Source organism: Berghia stephanieae, chromosome 4 (assembly GCF_034508935.2).
Source record: "Berghia stephanieae isolate SIO BIC M18660-M18661 chromosome 4, UCSD_Bste_1.3, whole genome shotgun sequence".
Lineage (NCBI taxonomy): Eukaryota > Metazoa > Mollusca > Gastropoda > Nudibranchia > Aeolidiidae > Berghia > Berghia stephanieae.
In genome coordinates this window covers 90,528,720-90,549,645 of record NC_088363.1, presented here as the reverse complement: position 1 = coordinate 90,549,645, position 20,926 = coordinate 90,528,720, and the positions used below count along the sequence as shown (strand labels likewise).

Genomic DNA, 20,926 nt, shown 5'->3' with positions numbered 1-20,926 from the left:
ATATTGCGCTTTATAAAAGCTAATTTTACTATTTGAAAAGGACGGTTTCAGGGGAGAACGAACGGTTGAGGGAGGACTGCTTTCATGGCACATCGTTATTTCATACAAGACGGAACAATTCCTGATTTTTTAATTCTATTGTAATGACAAAAAGAGAGTTATGTACACAATGTGTGGACACAGATCGATGGGACATCAACACTGAAAGGGAGTCGTGAGTAGTAGGATCGGAGCTATGCCGGCATCCAATTAGAAATTGTTACAAATGTAATATGATGATGATGATGATGATGATGATGGTGATGACATTGAAGATAATTATGACGACGATAATGACGATGATGATGATGATGCTGACAACGACGACCATCATGATGATGATGATGATGATGATGATGATGATGATGACAACGACGACCATGATGATGATGATGAAGATGATGATAATGATTATGATGGTGGTGGTGGTTTTGATGATGGAGATGATAATGATGACGACGACGCTACTAAATGGAGTCGTGAGTAGGATCGGAGCTATAACGACATCCAATTAGAAATTGTTACAAATGTAATATAATATAATATAATCATATTTAAGGATTTTACATTGTATTCGCTTCTGTGAGATTATTGCAATGATAACACAATATTATAATAATAATAATAATAATAATAATAATAATAATAATAATAATAATAATAATAATAATAATAATAATAATAATATAATAATAATAATAATAATAATAAATCTTCATTGTCCTAAAAAAAGTGGCAATTTGTCGTTTGGTTACACATTTATAACAATACAATATTGACATAGACACACTCACACAGATGCACCCTAGTAACAAAGTAGTCATCGAAAAAAAAATGATTTCCTCAGGCACAATTAATTAGTTTCATTTCGTTACAAATTGATCAAATAAATGTAAAAGACAAGCATTAAGGCAAAAATTGATTTCATTCACTCATGTAAGACAATACAATATACTCTTAACCCTCTCCTTACAAGCCATTTTCAGGATTTTCCACAAAACGTCACATCCAACTAACACAAAAATATATATTTTTATCACTCAAACACAATAGCAGTAAAGTTCTTGCGATACATAATTTCTTTTCCAAAACATGCTCTATAACACACTGTTCATTTTATCTAAACTATCTCATGATGTACAAAAGAAATTTGAATAATGAAAATGTTGGTTGTATCGTATCGAATGTGACGATTTTCCTATGCGTGGTAAGGAGAGGGTTAACGCACTCAGCCAAAGGCTTGTGAGAAGGACTTGCTTGACTCAGCCCATTGTCATCTCTTACTAGATGGTAATGACTCAGACATATTGCTATAGTTGGTAGATACCATTAAGATTGAACAGTAGCTAAAGCTTTGACGGTCATTCATATGTGTAATATTAGTCTCGAAGAAAAAAATTGAATGATGATGATGCTGTGTGGTGCTGCTGACGATGATGATGATGAAGATGGTGTAGACATTGAAGATAATTATGACGATGATGGTGATGATGATGATGATGATGATGATGATGATGATGATGATGACGACGACGACCACAGTAAAGATGTGTCTTGAGATTCTTTAAGGGAAGGTAAGACTACACTCCCTCAGCCACGTGTAGTTTTCAGATGGTGATGATGATGATGATGATGATGATGATGATGATGATGATGATGATGATTATGATGATGGTGATGATAATGATGATGATCGTGATGATGATGATGATAATGATGACGACAACGCTACTAATAGGATTCAATAGCGTGATGTCATGTGATCAGAATGCATGGAAGTCAAAATTTATAATATTTTTCTCCTCTGGATACACTTTTATGCTCGTCGGAGAAGTATTTCACAAGGGCGTTCGCCATTGTTCCGATAGTTTAGAACCAGTTACTAAGTTACTATGCATCATTACGAGGAAAGACGTGACGTGACGTCACGACTGCTGCAGCCTATTAGAAATAAATAAAATCACACACACACACACACACACACACACACACACACACACACACACACACACACACACACACAAGCTTACCGTAGCCTGCATTTGTCCCCAAGCCAATTTTCGTTGGGTTGAAATGTTGTGTCGGCACACTGTTTGCAGAAGTATCCTCCATCCTTACACGGTATCAGCATGTGTCCTGAAATAAGTACACACATACAAAACATAACATTTATGATATAATGTTACTAAGTAAAACCTCCATCCTTACACGGTATCAGCATGTGTCCTGAAATAAGTACACACATACAAAACATAACATTTATGATATAATGTATAGAGCGCTCATTCTCGTGTAAAACACAAGCTCTGGGCACTTTACAATTATTAGAAAAAAAAAAAGAATTCATAGCCAAATCAAGAATTCATAGTGTCAATAAAAGCAAATACAGTAAAGATGTGTCTTGAGATTCTTTTTAAAGGAAGGTAAAGACTTACACTCCCTCAAAGTGGTAGTTCATTCCAAATCTTGGGGCCGAAACAAGCAAACGATCTATCACCAGAGTACAATCATATATAACATTAATGATTGTTGTATATTTTAGTTTCCGTCCACATTATGTTATGTCATATGATGTTTGTATCTAACTGTTCTTTATTTCTGTGTTTTTCCAGATGTTGTACCCAATGTCATACTAGTGATGTTTCTTGTTGATTAAAGCTTACTGTAAAGCTATCATCTCGACTCTCTCAACTCATTTCAATTTAATCAACAAGAAATCATGGTCTGAGATAACGCTATACACAGTATCAGCATGTGTCCTAAAATAAGTACAATTCTACTATTTAAAAAAAGGGATTGGGGCTCAACATTGTTTCCTACAGCCCGTGTTAAATCTTTGCCAAAGAGCACCGAATTACTGGCAAATCTAAAAATTATTAAGCCTATTTTTAACCGATTGAGGGTAAATATCGACTGTTGACTCAAATTATATATATATATATGTATATATATATATATATATATATATATATATATATATATATATATATATATATATATATATAGTGATGATGGTGTCAATCAACATGTAAGAACTTGTTCGTATAATTTGAATAATTATCATTAACTTTAATAAAAGAGAAAACAAACTCGCATGCATGCAAACTCGTAACACGGACATACAATTTAACAACAACAAAAAATAATAATCCAACAATAATGATAATTAAGAAGAAAAAATCCAAACACAACAAACAAAACAACATTTAAACAAACAATAACAAAAACCAGCAAGAAAACCACAACAACCCCCCCCCCCCCCCTCAAAAAAAAAAAAAACGAGAAAAAAATAACAAAACAAAACAAACAACAAAAAACAAAACAGTACAAAAAACCAAGAGCGAAAACAACCCAAAGCAAAACATAATAACAAAAACTTTCGACAATATCGTACATTCAAGTGCTGGTACTAAATTTAATGGTTTAAAAACACATCGCAAGGTAAGCAAAGAGGAATCTAACCGAAGCGTTTAGTGATGATGGAAATAATCACATCAGACATAAATAATTTGACACACCAGTCAAAACATTGCCATCCTAGATTTCAAACAAAATGCCAATATGACACGGTTTAACAGACTATTTACTTTACGAAGCTCGCGGTTATTTACATACGCGTAAAAGGGAAGTGGATTCTTGGGCATTTTGTTTAAGAGACAAGTGAATTTTTCGATTAGCTAACTGGTTGATTCGAATCCATTCAGTTTATGTGTTGCACATATCATTAATATTGTTGCTGTTGCCTCACTACTACTAATAGTAATGCTGCTACAACAACAACAACAACAGCAACAACAACAACAACAACAACTACTACTACTGCTACTACTACTACAACTACAACAACTACTACTACTACTACTACTACTACTACTACCACTACAGCTACTACTACTACTACTACTACTACTACTACTACTACTACTACTACTACCACAACTACAACTACTACTACTACTACTACTACTACTACTACTACCACTACTACTACTACTACTACTACTACTACTACTACTACTACTACTACTACTACTACTACTAATACTACTACTACTACCACTACAGCTACTACTACTACCACTACCACTACAACTACTACCACTACCACTACCACTACTCCTACTACTACCACTACAGCTACTACTACTACCACTACCACTACTACTACCACTACAGCTACTACTACTACCACTACAACTACTTCTGACATTTACATCCATTTCTCAAAAGGCAGTTTAAAAACAAAACATTGATAATTTGGCGGATATCCTCTATAACTCTATAACGATTATGCGACAAAAATAACAGAGAGATCAAAAATCCTATCTCCTCTTATTCTAGGAATTTTGTTTTCAGGTAACTATCGTGTTGATTTACGCCACGAAATTAACACGACGGATTTTACAGCCTGTGAAATGTTTAAACAATTTAAGTGACAGATTATTACCCTGTTTTTGTTTTTCCTGCAACGTATTCTCTTTACATATCATATATCTAGTCTATATTATGTAGATATCAGAGATATCCCATATCACTTGCAATTTTCTTTTGTTTCTTAGATTCAAATTTACTCTTTCTTGATTGTGCTCTCTCTCTCTCTCTCTCTCTCTCTCTCTCTCTCTCTCTCTCTCTCTCTCTCTCTCTCTCTCTCACACACACACATACGCATTATCTCTCTCTCTCTCACACACACACACTCTTTCCCTCTCTCTCTCTCTCACACACACACACGCACTCTCTCTCTCTCTCACACACACACTCTCTCTCTCTCTCTCTCTATATATATATATATATATATATATATATATATATATATATATATATATACACATACATACATACTTTTTCTCTCTGTCTCTATATTCCTTTTTATTTGTCTCTTCGAATAGAAATAAAAGAGTAAAATAGAAAAAAAAGCAAAGAAACAACCTTTAAAGGCTTTAAAAAAAAGGCAAAATACGAATTATTCAGTAATCTGTTTAATATAAGATTCTTTCCCGCAGCAATTCCATCTACATTACAGTCTTATTTTATTCCCATTTTTATATAGACTCCATACCTTATTTTCAATTTCATTTCATTACTAAGATTCTTTCAACTGGTTTTATTCATTATTCGTATCGCCACTCTAATCCCTAATATTGCATTGTTTACTTTTATTCAATCATTATTAACATTCCTTTTTCTCATTTCCTATTTCAGTCTTATTTTTGAGTCAACGGCAAGTTTGTTTTTTTTTTGTTGTTTTTTTTGTTGAGCTTGTGGATGAGGAGGAGGTGAAGGAGGAGGAGGAGGATGAGGAAGTGGAGGAGGATGAGGAAGAGGAGGATGAGGAAGAGGAGGAAGAGAAGGAAAAATAGAGGGGGAGGAGGAGGAGAAGGAAAAGGAGAGGGGGGGGGGGAGGAGGAGGAGGAGAAGGAAAAATAGAGGAGGTGGTGGTGAAGGTGGTTGTGGAGGAGGAGGAGAAGGAGGAGTATACAAGAGGATGAGGTGGAAGAAGCGGACGGTAAGAGGAGGAAGAAAAAGAGGCGGAACGTAAGAGGAAGAAAATGAGGCGGGGGGTAAGAGGAAGAAAATGAGGCGGGGGTAAGAGGCGGAGGGTTAGAGGAGGAAGAAAATGAGGCGGGGGGGTAAGAAGCGGAGGGTAAGAGGAGGAAGAAAAAGAGGCGAAGGGTAAGGGGCGGAGGGTAAGAGGAAGAAAATGAGGCGGGGGGTAAGAGGCGGAGGGTAAGAGGAGGAAGAAAATGAGGCGGGGGATAAGAAGCGGAGGGTAAGAGGAGGAAGAAAAAGAGGCGGGGGGTAAGAGGCGGAGGGTAAGAGGAGGAAGAAAATGAGGCGGGGGGGGGGGGGAAGAGGCAGAGGGTAAGAGGAGGAAGAAAATGAGGCGGGGGGGGGGGGGTAAGAGGAAGAAAATGAGGCGGGGGGGGGGAGGTAAGAGGAAGAAAATGAGGCGGGGGTAAGAGGCGGAGGGTAAGAGGAGGAAGAAAATGAGGCGGGGGGGTGGGGGGGTAGGGAGGAAATGAGGGGAGGGAAGAGGAAGAAAATGAGGCGGGGGGGGGGGGGGGCTTAAGAGGAAGAAAATGAAGCGGGGGAGGGGGGGGGGGGGTAAGAGGCGGGGGGGGGGGGGGGGGGGGGGGGGGGGGGGGGGGGGGGGGGGGGTAAGGCGGAGGGTAAGAGGAGGAAGAAAAAGAGGCGGGGGGGGGGGGGGGTAAGAGGAAGAGAATGAAGCGGAGGGTAAGAGGAGGAAGAAAATGAAGCTAGGGGGGGGGGGGGGGAAGAGGAAGAAAATGAAGCGGGGGGTAAGAGGCTGAGGGTAAGAGGAGGAAGAAAATGAGGCGGGGGAGGGGGGTAAGAGGAAGAAAATGAAGCGGGGGGTAAGAGGCGGAGGGTAAGAGGAGGAAGAGGATACAGCTGTGTGTGTTGGTCCGTTATACTTCCGGATGGCAATGTTCTTAGCCAAGCGCATAATATCTATAACCATATTCAACCCACTCTTTTCAGACTGTATGATAAAATCTTTCTCCCTATATCATTACATTCTATTTTCATCCACCTCAATTCTTAATATCCTTTCTTTCCCCCTCCTGTCTATACTTTTATTGTGCTCCAAAATGACTTTTAGGTCTATACGCGCTTATTTTCCATTTTCTTCTCTGCCTTTATTTCTCAGGTAATAACTACATTTAAATCATAATATAATTTAGGACAGAAAAAGGTGATTTCAAATTCATATAATAAATATTTATCTCACTAGAAGATTAACTGGATATATCGTCGTCTCCGCAAATATGATATTATCATAACTCATATATTTCGCACATGGAAAACTACAGGTAGGTATCTAACTGAAAATCAATTATATTAGGCTAGTGTGTTTTGTAATGTGAAATGAAAGAATCATTGAAAAAGCGGAATATATGACAAGATAAATATAATAACGTTGAAGATGATGATGATGATGATGATGATGATGATGATGATGATGATGATTGTGATGATAACACAATAATGATGATAATAACAATAATAATAATAATAATAATAATAATAATAATAATAATAATAATAATAATAATAATAATAATAATAATAATAATAATAATAATAATAATAATAAAATATTATTAATAATAATAATAATAATAATAATAATAATAATAATAATAATAATAATAATAATAATAATAATAATAATAATAATAATAATAATAATATTAAATAGTACTTAAATAGCGCATAAGTCTGACTAAGCCATGCTCTATTCACTTGACATCAGCCATACGTTACTCGTCCACCACCCACAAGGGGACATAATTTCCCACAAACTCGCACAATATCTGTTTAGTAATTTGTATAAAATACCACTCAATGAACAAAAATGTCTTCAGATGCACTTTAAATATTTGTACATTTTTTCCTTTAAAAAACTAAGTACTGTACTGTGCGGCTATGTGGTCTTGTGGTATGACACTCGCTTTAGGATCGGAAGGTCCTGGGTTCGAACCTCGCGCTCGGCGCATAGTTGAGTTCTTGGAGAAAGCTCTTTACTCACATTCTCTCACCGTACTCAGGTGTAAAATGAGAACCTGGCCGTTAACAGCGTTGTCTTTGTCCGAAAAATTGTAATATCGCCTAACAGGCGGTATGTCCCGTCCTACATGTTAAATGTTGCTGTTGACCAGGGAGGGAGCTCTTGTAAAGTGCTTTGAGCACATTTAGTGGATATTGCCCTATACAAAGTTCAATTTTTAAATATATATTTTTTTACTGTGTCATTAAATAACTAAACAATTTCTCGAAGGCATGAAAACTCTAACATAATGGCAACTGTGTGCAAAAGACCAAAAAACAAAAAACAAAAACAAAAACAAAAAAACGCCCCAAAAAACAAAGAATGGACTTGCTATTTCAATAATGATAAAAAAAAAAGAAAGAAATTCGCATATATTTTCATTTTATTTATTTTTCTCCCTCTTTTGTTTTTCTTTGTGAAATCAACATAGGGTCAAACATATACCATACATTAATGTGGTGGTGTTGACAACAAAGAAGAGATTTTGCTTTCAGCAGTATTCTGTGACGATGGCAAAGAGGAGACAGTAGGAGGCAATTCGATAAATAAACGCCAATGAAAACAGCAGAAGTGCACCATGACGGAGACTCGAATCTAATAAAGAAGCTACAGGGCACAATCGATGTTAGAATCATATCGTTTTAGACAAAAGAATCGTGACAAGAACTAATTGGATATTTGCATTTCCTCTCTTCCATCCAGTCAATCTAGATATTATATCGATATGGACTAATATGCAGACGTGATTGAGTTTTCCCAATACCGATTTTATTACAAACAATCCTAAAGCCTAAATAAAACCATACGCACGCCATCCTTTAAAGAAAAAAAATTTGTTTTGCCTTTTTATCGTTTTTAAAAATATATTTTAAAAAAATGTTGTGGCCTTCTTCAAACATGTAGAGATTCAAAATGATGACAATATAGAAATCCAAAAATTTGCGATCCTTTATGGATGTACCATGTATTGTAATATAATATTAGATAGCTGTTTGGATGTGTGCGAATGTCATTGTTCGGACGTTAGGGTTCTTTCTAGAGGTACGCAGCTTGTGTTGTGCATGTTTTGCATGTGAGTGTGACTGTTGACTGCGTGAACGTATTAGCACCTTTTTGTTACTTAGAAACATCGTAAGACGTTGTGGCAAGAACCTGAGACGGCAGAGCATCTAGTCGAATGGTGTGTTGTGACGATGCTACCCGGCGGGTTTGCGACGGTGCACGAATGCGGACCAGACTTTGCTGATTGGATCGATCGTCATAGCATAGTAGTAGTGTGAAAACCGTAAGAGGCTGCTGACGTTGTTTGTGTATTAAGTGTTAGTTACTGAAATAACTCCGTCCTGAATGGTCGTAATATGTATTTGATCAAAATTTTCTATATGATTGATAATAATTAAATTGAATTAACGTAGTCTAACCTTGAGTCGTTACCATGGGAACGTTTTCCTTTAAAATACACAAATGACTGAGTATTCATAATATTATATCAATAACAAGAATGGATGTGTTTGTTTGTTTTAATTCTTATTTTCTTCCATGCTTTTATCTGTTTCTCCCTTTATTTATTTTTATCTCAAAGAATATGCAATGTGCAGTGTCCAATATATTATTATTACTTCTGTTTTAACTCATCCAACCCTAACACCGACTATACCCGGGGTTACTTTTACCCCATGCCTATTTATTACATTTTTATGAGACAAATTATAGACATAGTGTCAAAGCTAATGTTTTTAGTTTTTACATGTTAATGGTAGTTGAATAAAACCATCGATGTTCACGTTCATTTTTAATACATTTTTTTTTCCAATTTTGAAAAGTAACAAAAATATCTAGGATTGAGTGAGTAAAAGGCTTTTAAGGACACTTGGTCCATTTATAAGCCGTATAACCGATATGATACGATATAAATGCTGCTAAGGGTTACAGTTTTGTGTGTTGGTTCGGTTCTTCTGGCGGATAACTCGGGTAAGTATTTTACCTAAACGCATAGCATAAATAATCCAAGAAAAATTCGATATTAAAAATATTCTAGATTTACAATTAAAAGGACTTGAGGAAAAAGTAAGACGTATGGGAAATGGTTCTAATAGGGAATGAGATTAACGGAAGAGTAGCGTCCCTTGATTGGACGTCACACGTCACCCATAGTCTGTGACGTCACCGGCGGAGAAGTTATTAGAGAGAGAACGTCATGTGGTTGTGCGCATGCGTCTCTCGTCCTCGTGGAAGCCATGCGCACAACCAACATGACGTTCTCTCTCTAATAACTTTTCCGCCGGAATATGCGATTTCGCACATTGTCAACCACTCGGTCACTGATTATGCTTACTGTCGCTTGTCTATGTCAACTTATCAACTTGGAAATCGTCATCTTCCACGCCTTCATGTCTTCCTCCCCCCCCCCACTCATCATCATCATCATCATCATCATCATCATCATCATCATCGTCGTTTTCATCTTTATCATCTTCATCATCATCGTCCTTGTCGCCATCACCATCATCATTAGTATAATCATCGTTGTCATCGTCGTCATCGTTGTCCTCCTCATTCATCAATGACTATTATAACGTCACCTCCACAAGCACAAGCACATGCACCGCCACCACCACCACCACCACCACCACCACCAACCACCACCAACCACCACCAACCACCACCAACCACCACCACCACCACCACCACCAACCACCACCACCGCCACCACCACCACCACCACCAACCACCACCACCACCACCACTACCACCACCAACCACCACCACCAACCACCACCACCACCACCCACCACCACCGCCACCACCACCCACCACCACCACCACCACCACCCACCACCACCACCACCACCACCCACCACCACCACCACCACCACCACCAACCAACCACCACCACCCACCACCACCACCAACCAACCACCACCACCCACCACCACCACCACCACCACCACCCACCACCACCACCACCACCACCAACCAACCACCACCACCACCCACCACCAACCACCATAGCAACAATTAAAATCGAACACAACAACGATGATAAATCGAAGTTGTAAACAATAAAAAAAAAAGAAGAGAGAAGGAAAAACTAAGAGGAACTCGATAGAAGAATGATGATGATATAGACCGTTTAAAATCGATATACACTCAATTTGATCTCAAGAGAAATCGATCTAGCATAGTGTATTCCCCTCCCCGGCTTGGTTAAGCTACAATTTCTTTGCCACTCACACTCACTAACACAACAAAGCCTATTGAATATAATCATATTATCATTACAACCGGCCTTCTAATTATAACTTGTAATCACGCGACGGTGTGGATTAAATTTAATCATAATATAATACAATTCTACTACTGATTAATGGAATCGACCTGAAAGAATGCACACGCGAAGTAATCATTCTGAGAAGGAATAAATTATTGCAATCGCAATCGGAACAAGGGGGTCTTCAAACAAGTTTACGTGTCAACACTAAAGCTCCCCCCCCCCCCCAATATATCTATAGATAGTATGCGCTTAACTAAGAAGCTCATAATAATATTGCCATCCGGAAGTATAACGGACCAACACACAAAACTATTTATGTCTAATCATGAATGTGTATAGTCTGGTTAATACATTTTTAAAGCAATAACAAAGACCCGAGTGACGTTAACTTCTTTCTATCTATATGAAAATTTTCATACTGGTATAATTGTTTTTAAAAAAAACAAAAAACAAACAAACAAACAAAAAACAAAAAGTGGACGTGTATCATTTAAAAAGCACATGAAATCATTTTGTAAGAGTTGAGATTTTGTAATTCATACATTTTGAGGCCTTAATTTGCGAACGATAATGACATGTTTATTTGACGAGACATATATTTTTCTTTTTCTAAATTAAAAAAAAGTATAATCCTGGGTAACAAGACACAAACAACACTATTCAAGGACATTTGTGTTTGGTTGTAATGGAATTTTTTGGTGCAGTGTCGCTTTAGGGGTTTACGACCGTTCGGTCAGAGCTTTTTTACTCCCCCGTAATTCTTCTTCTTCTAGGTTCCATGCCTGGTCCAGGCTTCGGATACTGCATGAATTATCTCTCTCCATTCCTCCCTGTCTCTTGCCTTTTCAAACAGCTCTTGGATTGTTAGGCTGGTGAAGCCCTTCAGTTGGTCTATGAGTGTTTTTCTTTGTCTCCCCGGGCGCGTTTACCAGGTATTTTTCCACAACTTGCCAGGTATTCATTCTTATCTTTCCTTACTATGTGTCCGAAAAAGGATAGTTGTCGATCCACTATTAAGGGCATTAGTTTCCTTTGTTGGTATGTTTGTTTTAGCACTTCTTCGTTCGTTTTGTGTGCAGTATACGATATTCTCTGCATCCTTCTCAAGCACCACATTTCAAAAGCTTCAATGTTCTTTTGTGTTTCTGCATTTGTAGTCCAGCTTTCGCATCCGTATAACAAGATTGGCCACACGTAGCACTTCAAGACTCGGAATCTAATCCCGAACGACATCTGTTTGTTTTTCAAAATGTTTCCCAGGTCCATGAAGGCCTGTTTGGCTTGAGTTATTCTTGCTCGTATGTCTCGGTTACATCTTCCATCTGTTGTCACTATTGAACCTAGGTATTTAAAACTTTCTACGTTGGTAAGTTGCTCGCCGTGAATCGTTATATTGCAGGTGTTGTTGTTTTCAGGGTTTTTCTGTATTACCATGCATTCCGTTTTGGTGATATTCACTTCCATTCCCTTGGCTTCACTATCTACTACCACTTTGTCAACAATCTTTTGAAGTTGGATTTCTGATGTTGCAATGAGTACCGTATCGTCTGCGTATCTTATATTATTTATGTTGTGACCTCCCACTTTTATTCCCTCCATATTATTTATGCCCCTCATGATTGTTTCTTGGTATAGAATTATAACATTAATTATTATTATAACATTATTATTATTATTATTATTATTATTATTATTATTATTATTATTATTATTATTATTATTATTATTATTATTATTATTATTATTATTATTATTATTATTATTATTATCAATATTATTATCATTATCATCACTAATTATATCATTATCATCACTATTTATATCATTTCATTATATAATATTATCATTATTATCATTATTATTATTAACATTATTATTACAATTATTACTATTATTATTAATATGGTGATTATCATTATCATCAATATTATTATCACTAGTAATAATTAGTATCATCATCATCATCATCATCATCATTATCATCATAATATCATCATTTAATAACAATCTATGTCTCGAAAACTAAATAAAGGTTGGAAAAATTTGACATTAGATTGTCGAGCGCGATTTCCTACTAAAAGCAATGCTCAATTACCTTAAAACAATATTTTCATTTAACAGTCTGCCCTGCCCATTTTATTTCAGTTCCATTCATTTATTTATATATTCATATGTCTGTATTCATTTATCAACATATTTATTTATCTGAATTGCGTTTTACTGTTGGGTTCAAGCACTTTCAAAGTTCATTATCTTGAAAATTGACATCAGAACTTGGAAGTGAGAAAAAAAAGACGTGGGCTGATAAAAGGCAATTGATGACTCATTACTTTATCTCAGATTTTTCCTGCACTTGGCCATTAGAGGATGGTAGTCGGTTTGATAATAATAATAATAATAATAATAATAATAATAATAATAATAATAATAATAATAATAATAATAATAATAATAATAATAATAATAATAATAATAATAATAATTCTTTATTGTTCATAAATATGGCAATTTGTCATTTAGTTACACTTATAATAGATATTTCATTCCTACTTATTTTATCTCTCTCTCTCTCTCACACACACACACACTCTCTCTCTCTCTCACACACACACACTCTCTCTCTCCCTCTCTCTCTCAATGGGTCATCCACAGCTTCCAGCATTCACTTGTGTTTAGGACATGTTCAGGTGACTCTGTCTTGCTTTTCTTGCTTTATTTATTGATTTATCATTTACCATTTTGTTGTTCTTTTTGTTGTTGCTTTGTTCTTAGTTCTTGACTTGCTGACCTACAGTATTGGTAGGTGGGTACATTTGGTATATTGAAAAAAAAAAAAGGTAAAAGTACAAAACATGGTCATAGTCGTTTATCAAATTGGTAGTCTCAAGGTTTATGGAGCAAAACCTCCTGGAAACAGAAACAGTCAAGAACTTCTAATATGTAACACCGTTTAAATACGTTCGTATCGTTTTTCCAATACAGCAACAGGTGAGCGGATTTGTCTATAAATAGAGTTAGAGTTAAATCATACATTTTCCGTAAAGTGCGACAATTTAGAGAGAGTTCATCGAAATTACGTCATTTTTATAAGTAAGTAACACAAAGAGGCGGATATGACAAGATATTATAGCCATCGGTAACGGTAATTGTGTACGGTCAATACCCGACTTAATGAGTAACCCAATGCCTGTCATTTGTGACCATGACGTCAATCTGTTGTGTAATTGTCCATCAGTATTTCAAAAGAACGCACTATAAGGAATGAGATTAGCGGAAGAGTAGCGTCCCTTGATTGGACGTCACCCATAGTCTGTGACGTTACCGGCAAAAAAGTTATTAGAGAGAGAACGTCTCGCGAGGACGAGAACCATGCGCACAACCAACATGACGTTCTCTCTCTAATAACTTTTCCGCCGGTGACGTCACAGACTATGGGTGACGTCCAATCAAGGGACGCTACTCTTCCGCTAATCTCATTCCCTTTCTCTTTCTCGAAGTGATCAGCCAGCAGCTAGTTCGCCAACCTAAGAAGATGTATGTTGCGCATCGTCTCAAATTGGAATTACGTCGGGGTGATATTTAGAAGGATTATGGGGGGGGGGGGGGGGGCAGCGTGTCTCAGCGGTACGGTCTTTGCTTCTTACCCGAAAGGTACCGAGTTCAATCACCCGCCGCTTCGTTGTGTGACCTTGAGCAAGTCACCTCGCCCTAGCTCACTTTGCGCCGCTGCTCTGCGGCTGACGCCTGGGTTATTCCAGTCTTCCATTGGAATAGACCCTAAAGACAAATTTCCCCTTGGAGATGAATAAAGGGAATTTTATTTATTATTTAATTTTTTATATTGAACCTACAGCCGGAAGTAGTTGACTTGGGTTGAGTTTTGTCTGTATTCATTGAGGAAGAAGAAAATATGATTTCTTAGTCTTAGTATTACCTTTGAACAATCGGTTTATTATTCTATTAAACAAAATGAGTCCAGCCGGCTGTGTCTTAAAGTGTATTGACAAAAAGCCTTTTCACTTTGGCTTGAAAATGTATACTTCATAATATTACAGTGGAATCCATGTAAAGCCAACATCGCCTGACCTGACAGAATACTTGACATTAAGCAAGGATGACTTTATCCATTACCAATGGAACTCACTAAGATAAAGAACAGAAAATTTGGGACTGACAAGAGGTGTTGACTTTAAGCAGAAATTGACTTTACGAGTTGTTGAATCCAAGGCCGACTGTTGCGGGTTCTCCGTCAAAATGATCGGAATTCGGAAATCTACGATGTTTGGAGTTTATTGAATGAGCCTCCTCTCTCTATCTCTCTCTCTCTCTCTCTCTCTCTCTCTCTCTCTCTCTCTCTCGCCACCCCCCGGCCTCTCCTCGTTGAAGGCATTCATTTTATCCAATCTAACAAGTTAAGCTTACGATTTGAATTTTATCATCAAGTTCACCTGAGATGGGGGTCCCGATAGCTCAGTTGATACAGCACTCGCTTCACGCTCAAAGGGACCGAATTCGATCCCGCAGGAAGCTGAGATTTTATTCTGACCCTTCTGTCTGTCCATCCAACTTTGATAGGGTAGCTGTGTCTGTTAGATCTATCGGAAAGTACTTTGCGATAGACCAGCATCCTATCCAAAGGGTAGCAGGCAATTATTTATTATTGTTTCACGCTATAGAAACTGGGATAAACTCCTGCTCCATGGGCATCTCGTGGCTCTGAAAGACTACCTTTTTTTCACCTGGCATAAGATTGTTTTGAGGCGATTGCTTACATTACACGTGAAAAGAGCGTTTAGTCGGTGAAGGCGAGTTTTGCATTCGATCAAATAATAATAATAATAATAATACAGACATTCGTTGTAGCCACAGGAAAAGCATATGATTTAATCAACTCATCGTTGTTTTCCTTGTCTGGATTACAGGATGTCGTGGTTTGTTGCAAATCTCTGGCAAAGTAGGGATTATGCTGAAATATGTTGAAATACCAGCAGTATGAATGCTTTTTATACATCGCCAAATTAGAGTGCACTTAAAATATTAAAAACGCGGGGTTTGTGTGTGTATTTGTATGCGTTTGTATATTATGTGTTTGTGTGTGAGTAAATGCGTTTAAAATGTGAACGTCAGTATGCGGTTGTATATTATGTGGAGTTCCACACGGTGTTCACTACGCTTTTAGGTCATAAGCCTGGTTTACCAAGCGACAAAGATAAGTGAGGCACGCTACCTTATTAACATTAGGGGGCGAATTGAATTCAAAGAATAACACGTCCTAATCATAATCGTCGTCATCATCGTCATCATCATCATCATCATCATCATCATCATTATCATCACCACCACCACCACCACCAGCACAACCACCACCACCACCAACCCAATCACCATCATCGTCTCATCAATATCCGTGATAAAAAACTGTATTTCATGGTTCTCTGATTCTCCGATGCTATTTGAAACAAACTAAAAAAAAAATAAATAAATAAAAAAATTTTTTTTTTAAATCGACATGTTTTTATTCTCCTAAAAAATACTATAGATTTCGTTCGATTGAATGAACTGAATGTAGTATCTTGGAAACAGTGGCGTCGATCGGAATTGGGACGGGGAGATGATGGAATGGTGATTTCATGGGGCAAGTACATACATTTCAATAGGGAATGAGATTAGCGGAAGAGTAGCCTCCCTTGATTGGACGTCGCCATAGTCTGTGACGTCACCGGCGGAAAAGTTATTAGAGAGAGAACGTCATGTTGGTTGTGCGCATGGTCTCGGAAGCGAGGGCGACAGACGCATGCGCACAACCAACATGACGTTCTCTCTCTCTAATAACTTTTCCGCCGGTGACGTCACAGACTATGGGTGACGTCCAATCAAGGGACGCTACTCTTCCGCTAATCTCATTCCCTATATCTTACGTGACTTATCGTGATGGGTAGAGGGAGCTGAGTTGATTTTAACTCTCTCCTTACCAGCCATTTTCAGGATTTTCCCCAAAACTTCACACCCAACTAACAAAAAAAATTATTTTTATTACTCAAACATAATAGCAGTAAAGCTCTTGCGATAAATAATTTCTGTAGCAAAACATGCTCTACAACACACTGTTCATTTTCTTTAAATTTTATGATGTACAAGAGAAATTTGAATAAGAAAAATGTTGGTTGTATGGTAATAAATGTGACGATTTTTCTGTAGTTTGTAAGGATGGGGGTTATTAAAAGCACCACATAAAACTAACCCTTCCGTTTAGGTTTTAAAAGGCGTACTAACAAAAAGGTAGATAAACGATGGTGAGTTTTGCTTCTCGAATTCCAGAAAAAATCTTAAATGCCCTAAATTTGATCATTTTGACATTCAAACTCAATTTTATCCATTTTATTTCATTCAAACAAAATACCTATTCGACGCGGCGGGTTACACTTTGATGCTACGTAATTAGGTAGAATACTCACACCATCTGCCAGCCAAATCTAACATATCAACATAAAAAACTGTGCGTAACAAAAATGTTAACGCTTATAGTCTCATTGATATAAGTTAATGAGAACGAATGATATATTTGGGAAATTTGTCTTTAGAGTCTATCCCTAGGAAAGACTGGAATAACCCAGGCGTCAGCTAGGGCGAGGAGGCGACTTGCTCAAGGCCACACAACGAGGCGGGTAGTCGAACGCAGTACCTTTTGGGTACAAAGCAAAGACCGTACCGCTGAGCCACGATGATTAGCTGGATGTCTCCAAATATTAACAAAGATGTCTCCAAATAATAACAAAGATGTCTCCAAATATTAACAAAGATGTCTCCAAATATTAACAAAGATGTCTCCAAATATTAACAAAGATTTCTCCAAATAATAACAAAGATGTCTCCAAATAATAACAAAGAGCTGAGTGACGCCCACTTCGTTCCTTCTATAGCCTGACGAAAAACAAAGAGAAAAAAAGAAAAAAATACCCAACACATACAGTAGTATAAATAAAAACATAGTGAAGCGCATTGAGCATGGTAAATCATGTGAAAAATGCTGTATACAAATGTTAATAATATTGAATACATACCAGAGGGACAACTGTCGTTTTCCGTCTTTGGACAAATTCGATCTGAGTTCTCATTGGACGGCATGATCTGGGGAAAAACAAGGGGAGATAATGTTATTAGTTTAATTCATTTATTCGAAGCTCTAAAAATGTGCCTCGTGTGTTTATTGATCAATGTTATGATATTATAGCTTTCCTTTTTCATAACGATCAAATATGTAGGTATGTGCTCTGAATAATAGATCAGAAGGAATGGCCGCAGAAAAAGTAGTAGTAGTGGTAGTAGTAGTGATAGTAGTAGTTGTAGTGGTAGTAGTAGTAGTAGTAGTAGTAGTAGTAGTAGTAGTAGTAGTAGTAGTAGTAGTAGTAGTAGTAGTAGTAGTAGTAGTAGTAGTAGTAGTAGTAGTATTAGTAGTAGTAGTAGTAGTAGTAGTAGTAGTAGTAGTAGTGGTGGTAGTAGTCGTAGTGGTAGTAGTAGTAGTAGTAGTAGTAGTAGTAGTAGTAGTAGTAGTAGTATTAGTAGTAGTAGTAGTAGTGGTGGTGGTAGTAGTAGTAGTAGTAGGAGTAGTAATAGTAGTAGTAGTAGTAGTAGTAGTAGTAGTAGTAGTAGTAGTAGTAGCGGTAGTAGTAGTAGTAGTAGTAGTAGTAGTAGTAGTAGCGGTAGTAGCGGTAGTAGTAGTAGTAGTAGTAGTAGTAGTAGTAGTAGTAGTAGTAGTAGTAGTAGTAGTAGCAGTAGTAGCGGTAGTAGTAGTAGTAGTAGTAGTAGTAGTAGTAGTAGTAGTAGTAGTAGTAGTAGTAGTAGTAGTAGCGGTAGTAGTGATAAAAGTTATACTACAGTAGTATCGTGGATTGGAACCAACTCCGTTTACGAGTGAGATGTCATTCAATTCAGCAACAAAACCACAGTTATAATATTATGGTATCCAGAAGAAAAATAATCAAATGTCCAAAATATAAATAAAGGAGAAGAGAGAGACAAAATGCAAGAGAAGATGATGAGTGGGTAAGGTAAAAAATGAAAGTTCTAGATGGGACCATTAGAATGTATTAGAATCGGAGCCGTAGGGCAGAACACTGGGATTAGATTGAACATTTTAATACTTAATAACTCAATCTTTCTAAATCTATCCAACTCTCTCTCTCTCTCTCTCTCTCTCTATCTCCCACCCTCTCTTCCTCTGCCCCCACCCCCTCTCTATCTTCCCTCTCTCTCTGACTCTCTCTCTCTCTCTCTCTCTCTTGCTTTCTAATTCATCTATATATCTCTTAGTTTTCTACTACACTATCTATTTATCCCGCTCTATCTCTCATCTCCTTCTCTCTCTCTCTCTCTCTCTCTCTCTCTCTCTCTCTCTCTCGCTGAGTGTGATGGGTCTTTCTATTATTGATTCTGTATCTACTACTACTACTACTACTACTACTACTACTACTACTACTACTACTACTACTACTACTACTACTACTACTACTACTACAACAACAATGACTAACTTGCAAGAATTAGATAATAATTGGATTGAAATATATATTATAAGAAAAAAGACCCCCCCCCCCCCCCCCCAAAATAAAAGAAACAACAACAACAACAATACATCGTATAATTAGATCGACAACTCGATAATTACAACCAAAACCAGGGACGTTAAATTACATTTAATCGTAGGTGCTTTTCTGAAATTCTGTAACGGATATCCATATTCCGTACCTTGATATAATTCAATTTTAATCGCTTGGTTCGCCTTTATGCTCATGTTGTTACAAACATTGATTCTGGTGTTTAAGACTGGCGGCCATAGTCTGCATTGATCCACCTCACAGTAAGGAAGGAAGGAAGAAATAGAGAAAGAAAGGAAGAGAGATTTTTGTTTGTTTGTTGCTTTAGGTCTCTTCCAACACAATTGAGGTTATATGAGAGACCGCTGAAACAAAAAAACAAGCAATCTAACAAAAATAGTACAAATGTAAATCAAAATCATAACCTAAAGATATCAAAAGCTAAATTATAAATAACCAAGAACAAACAGGCAGAAGATTTACAGAAAAAAAAATATCCCCTGTCAAAAATACAATCACAAACCAAAGAAGCAGGATAGGCTAGTAAAGAGAAGAAGAAACGACATCACTATCGGATCGTACACCCATGCGAACATCATAGGTATATGATTCAAGGGTGATGCTCCCATCCAACCACCCGCCAAAGGAAGAGAGAGAGAGAGAGAGAGAGAGAGAGAGAGAGAGAGAGAGAGAGAGAGAGAGAGAGAGAGAGAGAGAGAGAAATAACGATGTGTAAGCATAAAAATACAATATTATGTTCAACTTTCGCCCAAAACAGTTTTATGCCAAGACTGTTTAGATGGTGAAAAATCATGTGGTCTTGAGGTATGAAACTCGCCTTCGGACCGGAAGGTCCAGGGTTCAATTCCCGCTCTGAGCGGCACATAGGTGAGTCCTTGGAAAAGTCTATATATTCATATTCTCTCAACCTACTCAGGTGTAAAATGAGTACTTGGCAGTTAACAGCGTTGTCTCCGTCGGAAAAATAAAAAAAGTCCTATCGCCTAACAAGTGTCACGTCTCGATCTGTCTACATGTTTAGTTATCATCCATTTCCCCAGTTCGTACAGAAAACCTTTGATTCGTCATCAATTTACGAGGCCTCGAGTTGACGTACTCGTATTTGCAGGTCTAAAAACCGAGCGCAATACGCTTCAACACTCGTAACGTCACTTCCCACATGGTAACTTAGTAACTGGCTCTAAACCATCGGAACAATGGCGGACGTCCTAATGAAATATTTCTCCGAAGAGCATAAAAGCGTATCCAGAGGAAAAAAAAACATTATAAATCTGATCATGTTTTGACTTTTTCACATTCTGATCATATGAAAAGTTCTCGCCAGCATAAAGAATTAAAAGTACAGATTTTTCTTTATTTAGAACCACGATGGCCGCCGTTGCTGGGCGACGTGACATCAGACGATTGAATCCAATTATGGCCCAT

At 37.3% G+C, this 20,926-nt stretch overlaps 1 protein-coding gene across 4 annotated transcripts in view; it reads right to left on the bottom strand.

Moving 5' to 3' along the window:
- Window positions 1-20,926, bottom strand: part of LOC144971546 (uncharacterized) — a 391,234-nt gene that overhangs the window by 25,065 nt on the left and 345,243 nt on the right. For all 4 annotated transcript variants that reach the window (XM_078912564.1, XM_078912565.1, XM_078912566.1 and 1 more), the window contains 2 exons: window positions 17,948-18,014; window positions 2,070-2,175 (listed from right to left, as the gene is read on the bottom strand). In XM_078912564.1, the coding sequence (XP_078768690.1) occupies window positions 2,070-2,175; window positions 17,948-18,014 (173 nt within the window). The remainder of the gene's footprint in view (window positions 1-2,069; window positions 2,176-17,947; window positions 18,015-20,926) is intronic.